The sequence below is a fragment of the Camelus dromedarius genome, chromosome 18 (assembly GCF_036321535.1).
Source record: "Camelus dromedarius isolate mCamDro1 chromosome 18, mCamDro1.pat, whole genome shotgun sequence".
Taxonomy (NCBI): domain Eukaryota; kingdom Metazoa; phylum Chordata; class Mammalia; order Artiodactyla; family Camelidae; genus Camelus; species Camelus dromedarius.
In genome coordinates, this window is record NC_087453.1 from 18,382,458 (window position 1) to 18,389,903 (window position 7,446).

Below are 7,446 nucleotides of genomic sequence, written 5' to 3' on the forward strand. Positions count from 1 at the left end.
GTCGTCTTTCCTCATTGCCAACCATTAGTGAGTAAATTATACATGGTTTAAATTACTTTATTTCTGGAATAGTCGACCTTCTTTAAAAAAAAACTTTTTTTCCATATATTCTCATTGTAGAAGATCGGAGGAGGTGGGTATTATAGCTCAGTGGTATAGCACATGCTTAGCACACTTGAAGGCCTGGATTCAATCCCCAGTACCAACATTAAAAAAAAAGAAAAGAAAATCAAAAAATAGAGAAAAGAATGGAAATATAGAAAGAATAAAATAAATAAAAAGTACCCATGATCCTACCACCCAGAGGTAACCTTTGGTAAAAAAAATTAGTCTTTTTCCTATACATTTTTACATCACTAAGATTGTAGGCTGTTTATAGCCCTGTATCTGTTTTCCTCAACTTTTTGACGTATAAACATCTTCCCATGTCATTAAAAGCTTCATAAGCATTGTTTAATGTTGATATGAGAATTAAGATAATGGATGGAAATTCTTTACCTTTGAAATCCCCTTGTATTGACAAGGAAGCTTCCAGTAACATCTAATGATGAGGGTGGATGCATTTTCTTTATCTTAGGGCAGATGGAGAGCAACTCTTGTACTAGACTTCTAGGATTAGTATCAAGTTTCTCCCCCTTTTGAGTGTACCCCAGGCTCACATTTTTCTGAAGCTGCTAGCAAAATAATTTAATCAAACTTGACTTCATGGTTTTAATTTGGGTTAGTATAGATTTAAGTGCTGATCTTATGTTGCTTCCTGCTACTTTCTCAACCTGAAAGACCTCTGCTTTCTTCCTTTTCTCTTTGAAGTATAGTTAGAAGGGAAGTGCTGTCACCAGAAGCAGCCCCATAGTTCCTGGAAATATAGCATGAGGTTAATGCTCTGAGGTGACGAAACTCAGAGTGTTCTGGGGTCCAGGTGATTGATGAACTAGTCTAAAACATGAATGGTTTTTTTGAAAGTATGTGGTTTCAAAATAGCTTTTCACTGCAGATCTGAATCAGTTTTCCAAAAGCACAAAACTGAACTTTACAGTACCCATAGATGTGATTATTTCTGGGCAAAAATGCCCATCCACAACAGCATGATGGAACTGATTCTCTAACTGTTTGATAGGTATCCAGCTTGGAAATAGGCTTTCCCAATATTCTTTCTGCGTATGGGAACTATTTTATGGTTCTAATCAGATTTTGACTCCTAAAATGCCTAAAAATACAGCCTGGGCCAGTTAGTTCTGTTTTACACTTAAATCGGGTTAAATATTTGTTCCTGATCTTAGGCTTAGAATTTCAGGGGACTGACTATTCCTTGTTAACCTCAAATTCCTGTGCCTTCCGTGGCATTTCCATCTGTTGAATAACAGTCCACCCTCAAAGAAAGTTTTCATGCCAACGGAAGGAGACCATGGGGTTCATGTCTCTTTTTTTTAAAAAAAATCCCAGTCAGCCTGAATAGGCCACTGTCTGGGTATGGAATGCATAACAGCTGGAAGGAAGAGGGTGGCCTCATGGTTGGCCATCATGCCTTAGAGGCAGTGTTCTCTGCAGACTGGCAGAATCTGCATCACCTGGGAGTTTGTTAGAAATGCAAGTTCTTAAGCCCCAAACCTATTAAATCAGCATCTCTAGGGCGAGAAGTCAAGACTCTGAGTTTTAACAAGTCCTCCAGGTGATTCCAGTGCATGCTAACAAAACCCTACTCTAGAAGTCTTTGCAGAAGTGAGAAAAACGTACTGGAAAGATTTATGAAGTGAGAGACAGCCCCACAAATCCAGCTATGAAATGAAAGTGGCTGACCAAGCAGGTTGGCTGAATTTAGCAGCAGCATCTGACTGGAGACATCCCCTTAGTCGTGGAGTGAAGATAATACAAGAGTTGAGAGAGGAACTCTAAAAGCATGGTACCTTGAGAAGTTAGGATTGCACTGCTTGAGGACTCAGAAAGTAACATTCTCCAGTTGGAGGCCGAACCATGGTTGAAGGTAGTAGTTAACTTCACTATCACCCCAGTGGAAAATTCCTGACATGGGCCTGAAAGGCAGGCCCTGCACTACAGATTAATAAATATTGAATAATCTTCTCAGACCTACATCTAAGATTATATGCTAGGATTTAAATCTTTGCATAAGAGTGCATTGAGAGGGGAGGGTATAGCTCAGTAGTAGAGTGTGGGCTTAGCATGCCCAGCATGTAGAGGTCCTGGCTTCAATCCCCAGTACCTCTGTAAGTAAGTAAATAAATCTAAATTACCTACCCTCCCAGAGAAAAAAACTTGGAGGAAAAAAAAAAGAACTAGGCTCTTCGAATAAAAACAAAAACAAATAAAAAAGGAAAGAAAAAAATTAATGAGTGCATTGAGGAGATGGACACTTGGATGCAGTTAAACATTAAGTTAAGGAACTAAAATTTGATCTTGTCCTTTTGAAAGGACTCATGGATGTTCAGAGCACTTCCTGTAAGCGTAATTCTCAGCTGACTTACGTATTTTTCCTCTTCTAGATGGCAGACTGCGGTGGACTGCCCCAAGTAGTTCAGGTAAGGAGATTTTTTTGAAAACACCCATTTGATTCTAGCTCTCTGCCTGTGCAGAAATTGACTAATGCCTTCTTACTTTGTCCCCATAGCCTGGGAAACTCACCGAGGCCTTCAAGTACTTTCTGCAGGGAATGGGCTACAGTGAGTAGGACACAACTTTCTATTCTAGCAAAGACGTACTGATTATGGGGTCATTTTGATATCTGGGGAGCCCACAATTCTCAGGGCATAACCTCTGTGCTAGCCAGCCTGAAATCAAGTAGACACCAGGATGTTTATGGAACATTCATCTGTGCATATGTATAAAGATGAGCCGATGCTTATTCAGCACTTCACCTTGGGCCAGGCACTCTATAATCTTAACCCTAAGAGGTAAGTTCTGTTATTAGTCCCATTTTATGGAAGAGGAAACTGAGGCTCACAGAAGCTAAGCACCTTTCCCAGGGTAACAATTCAGCTGCAGAGCTGTGATTCAGACCCTGGCAGTCTGACTCTAGAGTTGATATTTTTCAATCACTGAAGCTTAGGCAGTCTTAGCTGTGAGTCTGAAGTTATTATTTACATTTAAACTCGGCTGGTTAATAACTCCTGGCCTAGAGAAACAAAATGGAAGCTCCAGAAGAAAATGGTAGTGTCCTCAGTTAAATCTCCTCCACCACAGGAGATGAACTTGCACAGTATTTGCGAGTGTATCCAAGGATGTGTCCGTATCGTGCTGCTGTCCTGGTCTCTTGTATTGTGAGACCCGTGAGCTTTCTCATTTGTCACAGAATATCCACATTTGCTCCTTTCTTGGAGTTGTGAAAAAAAGAAAACCCCTTTCACCCAGGTACAGAGCTCTTTACCCAGTAGGGTGATTTTTCTCCTGTCTTTGATATCAGTGTGGATAATGACCATTGAGCAGCTTCTCTGGGCAGCAGCTGGGCCCCTGGGTACAGCCCTCTACCTGGCAGGCAGACTGTGTATGTCTTGTCTAGAGTGGCTGTGTCATCCCTGTCTGTGAGCCACTACCAGCCAAGCCCACACCCATGTCTCTGGCTCGCTGGGAGGAGCAGAAGTCTGTCTCCTTTCCTAGGAAACAGCTGATCTTCCAGCCCATTTCTGATCCAAGCAGGTGGGCTGTTTATAGTGTGGGGGAAAACAGTTGCCTTTGACAATTTGAGTAAGTAACATCCAAATAGTTCCTGAAGCATCAATCAGCCTCACCTCTTTTCTGGGACCTTAAAATAAAAACTTTATCCCTGGCTTAGAGTGCTCTGTCAGTGTCTGCTAGGCAGCCAAGGTTGCCACTTGGCACTCTCGGGTCACTAACCTGCCTTTTCCTGTGTCCATCCTGCTTCCAGTCCCGTATGTGCAGCTCAGTCACCTGAGCACCGAGTCAGGTACCTTCCTTTGTGCCGGCCCCACCCCGCCTCCCAGCCATGCTCTCCCAGCTGCACTGGCTGCCCGCAGCATGTCCGCGGTTTTCCTGTGCAGTGAGAGCCCGATAGAACGTGGCTCGTTGTGCCCCGACACGGTCAGCCTGCAGGTCCAGGAGGCCCCCCAGGAGGAATGTAACAGGTAGAGTCACAGAAACAGCTGAACCTTTACAGGCAGAGCCCCTCTTGCATCACCACCTACTTACTGATCCTTGAGTTAACCCCCGGACACAGGATTCTAAGTCAGCCTGTGCCCAGAGAACTGTGGGTGATGGCATCTTTGGGCCCCAGCATTGAAGTGACAGCTGGGGAAGTGGCTTGTGCCTTGGAAAGATAGGCAGGGAGGTATTCCAGGTAAGGCCCTGTCCTGGCCAAGCTGGAAGGACATTATGGTCAGAGCAGTGGCAGAACAGGAGTCTGAGTTAAACACCCACCCCTGGAACTCTTTCTTGCAGGCAGCCTGTACCTCACTCTCTGTGCAGAAGCCAGCTCCAGGCCCACCTGCCTGCCCCTCCTACCCCTGCACCTTCCTACACGTCTTCTCCCCGGGTAGCAAGGGTAGCCTGTGGACACGGATGGTAGTCTCGTTGTATCGGGCTGGCACTGTGTTTGTGATACACCTTCATACTTGTGTGATTTGTTTTTCTTTTGGTTTAGTCTTGCATGCACTGCAGGTTTTGGTTACCTATTTGGGTTCCTTCCTAATCACTGTACAAATGGCGTGGGCATAGCTAAGAGGCTATACCCTGGACTTAGGTTTCCCCTTTTTCTGCTGTGGACAAATCAGCTGAGATTCCAGTCAGATCCAGAGGATTAAAGCAGCCTTGTCTAGAGCCCCTCACCCAGAGCCAATAATGCAAAGTCGGGGTGACGTGTCTTGTCCTGGTGTTCCCTTAAATGGGTTGGGAAACCACACACAAGGCCTTTGGTGAAATGTCTAGATTAGCTGAGCTTAACCAGGGCTCCATCCTATAGTCCTCTTGGTTCTTTCTTACAGTCCCGTCTGCCAGCATGACCCGGCTCGCCCGCTCACGGACCCACTCCACCTCGAGCAGCATGGGCTCTGGAGAAAGTGCCTTCAGCCGGTCGGTCACCAGCAGTCAGTCAGATGGGACTCAGGAGTCCTCTGAGTCCCCTGATGTTCCAGACAGACACCAGACCATGGAGGTGTCCTGCTGAGCAGATGCTCCTGCCCTGGACCATGCAAGTCCATCTTCCTTCCAACAACATGCCATAATTATATAACACTTCATCCAGCAAGCTGACATCTATCTTTAACTCCTGCATGGCCACTGACACTCTCTCTGATATCCTGGATCTGTCATCCTCTCTTGCCTGCCCACCCTCCTCTTTGTGTGTACCGAGAACCACTTCCATGCCATTACTGTCACATTCCAGCATCTTTAGCTGATCAGATCTCCATATCTTCTCTTGCCAGCTTTCCCCTCTACTTTCCCAACTATGTAGCTGAGAGTCTTTGATCCTGATGTATGTGTGTGAGCACGCGTGTCTGTGTTTGTGTGTGCATAGTTCTGTGGTTTTAGACATGCTTTCTTGTAGAGCTTCTGCAAAACACATACAAAAAAGGGACTTTTTTTTTTTTTTTTTTTTTTTTGCATTTTCAGTAGTGTTTTTAGGGGAAATACGCAGAACAGAGTTCTAGGTTGGCTAGGCCACTGCAGTCTCTTTCAGTTCGAAATCGGTCAACAAGATTTGCAGAGTGACTTCAGGAGAGAGCAGCTCTGAGGAATGCGGAAGATCATACTTACTGTTTGGACTATGGACGGACTGTGACCAATAGAGGAGAGCCTGTCTCATAGAGAAGCAGGCAGGGTGGCCAGCCACCTTCTCCTTCCAAATGAATTCACGTATACTGGTCTACAAATAAAGGGGAGGGGTATGTTCTGTTAGAAGCCCACGAACGATGAGGTTCTGATGCAGTGTGGAGTTTTTCCCAAGGAGTAAATGTGGCTTAACTACTGGGCTCTCTTAGCACAAGAAGGTGAAAAACAGAATTTCAGTCCTCTGCTCTTCTGTGCATAACTGTTGTCTCTGCAGCATCTGATACCGCATTCCAGATGTCCTCAGAGCCTCCTAGGGCTGAGATGAAGAATGTTTCTCCATCCCTCAATCCCCCCAAAGGGAGAGGTGTGGCCTGAAAATTAATGTAGATAATGAGGAAATGGTTGGGGAGAGAGGAACAGACGTTAACACAGTATCATGTTTGATAAGTTTAGCTTTGATTTTGGCAGACTTAATGGACAAAAAATGAAATTGAGATAGAACCCATTTCTCAGAAGGATTCTTAATCCTGTGAACTCCCTTTTGTAGGAGGGAAGGGGCCAATCTGTAAGGGCAGCCTGTCCAGGTTGAATTGTGTTCAGTCTGCTGCTGTGTGAGGGGGTCACAGCCACCCAGAGGGTTTCGCCCGGAGGAGAGTGAAAGCAACTGCCACACAGTAGAAGGCGCAGCTTTGAGGGCATCGAGACGTCAGCTCAGGGTTACACAGTTCTGATCTTAGGAAGGGGCTTTTCAGGCATAGCATTCGCTTTCTGCTCAGATAGGGAATGCATCACTCAGCCAGAGTACAACTTTTTACAGATTATGAAATAAAGCTGTATATGTCTCATTGTTACCCAGTGACTGGCGCGCTTCTCTCAAGCCACTTCCTGGGGCTCAGGGAGGGACGGAGTGACTGCGCCTGGGCTCCCTGCTGGGCATACTCACCTACCTGTTGATTATCCACCCGGCGACACCGTCCATTTAAAGTGAGGAAACCAAGACTTGGGATAAATAATTTGCCCGAAGCCCTACAAATAAATCAGCTGGGATTGAACCCTGAGTCCATCTGACACACCTGTATTCTGCTCAAATCAAAGCCTGTGAGAAGGCTGACTGTGTGGTTTGTGATGGAGGAGGAGAAACCCAGGTTTGGGAAGGCGTTCCTCATCTCAGTTCTGCTCTGTGTGTGCGGTTGCCGTGTCCCACCCCTCATGTAATCTGCAACCACCTGCCAGGGTTCCTCTAACAGACCGGGCTATATTTCCCCAGAAAGGTTTGTCTTTGTAGCCTCCAAGGATAATTTCAGCAGGCCACCATCTCAGGTCAGTTTTGAATGATCCCAGAGGCTACCAGTACATCCAGATTGCTGTGTCTGTGGGAGATGCTGTGTCGACCTGCCTATCCTGGTAGAGGAGAGAAAATGGATGCACCCAGGTAAATACAGGTCATCACGCTGAGTTCCTGACCAAACAGGCCAGTACAGAGCTGGGGGTGGTCTGATGGCCACAGTTGCTCAAAGAAACACCTTGCTCCAGCCTTCTTGGCTGCACATTAGCATGGATGGTTGCCTCTTTCCCCCTTAGCTTCGTGCCTGGAGTCAGGCCCCAACTGGCTACTCCTGACTGGTCCTTGCCATACTCATTCTTTTATTTCCTTTTCTCCTATTCAGTCCAAAAGGAAATTTGGGGTGCCTGCTTTGTAAGAGGCAAGGA

At 45.8% G+C, this 7,446-nt stretch overlaps 1 protein-coding gene across 4 annotated transcripts in view; it reads left to right on the forward strand.

Annotated features, from left to right (window-relative positions):
* NDRG3 (NDRG family member 3) overlaps positions 1–6,587 on the forward strand; it is a 60,593-nt gene extending 54,006 nt beyond the window's left edge. For 2 of the 4 annotated variants that reach the window (XM_031433864.2, XM_031433865.2), the window contains 4 exons: positions 2,499–2,534; positions 2,624–2,675; positions 3,878–3,916; positions 4,950–6,587. In XM_031433864.2, the coding sequence (XP_031289724.1) occupies positions 2,499–2,534; positions 2,624–2,675; positions 3,878–3,916; positions 4,950–5,131 (309 nt within the window). In that variant the 3' untranslated portion in view covers positions 5,132–6,587. The remainder of the gene's footprint in view (positions 1–2,498; positions 2,535–2,623; positions 2,676–3,877; positions 3,917–4,949) is intronic. The other 2 variants (XM_031433866.2, XM_031433867.2) reach the window with 1 other exon arrangement.
* The last annotated feature ends 859 nt before the right edge of the window (positions 6,588–7,446 follow it).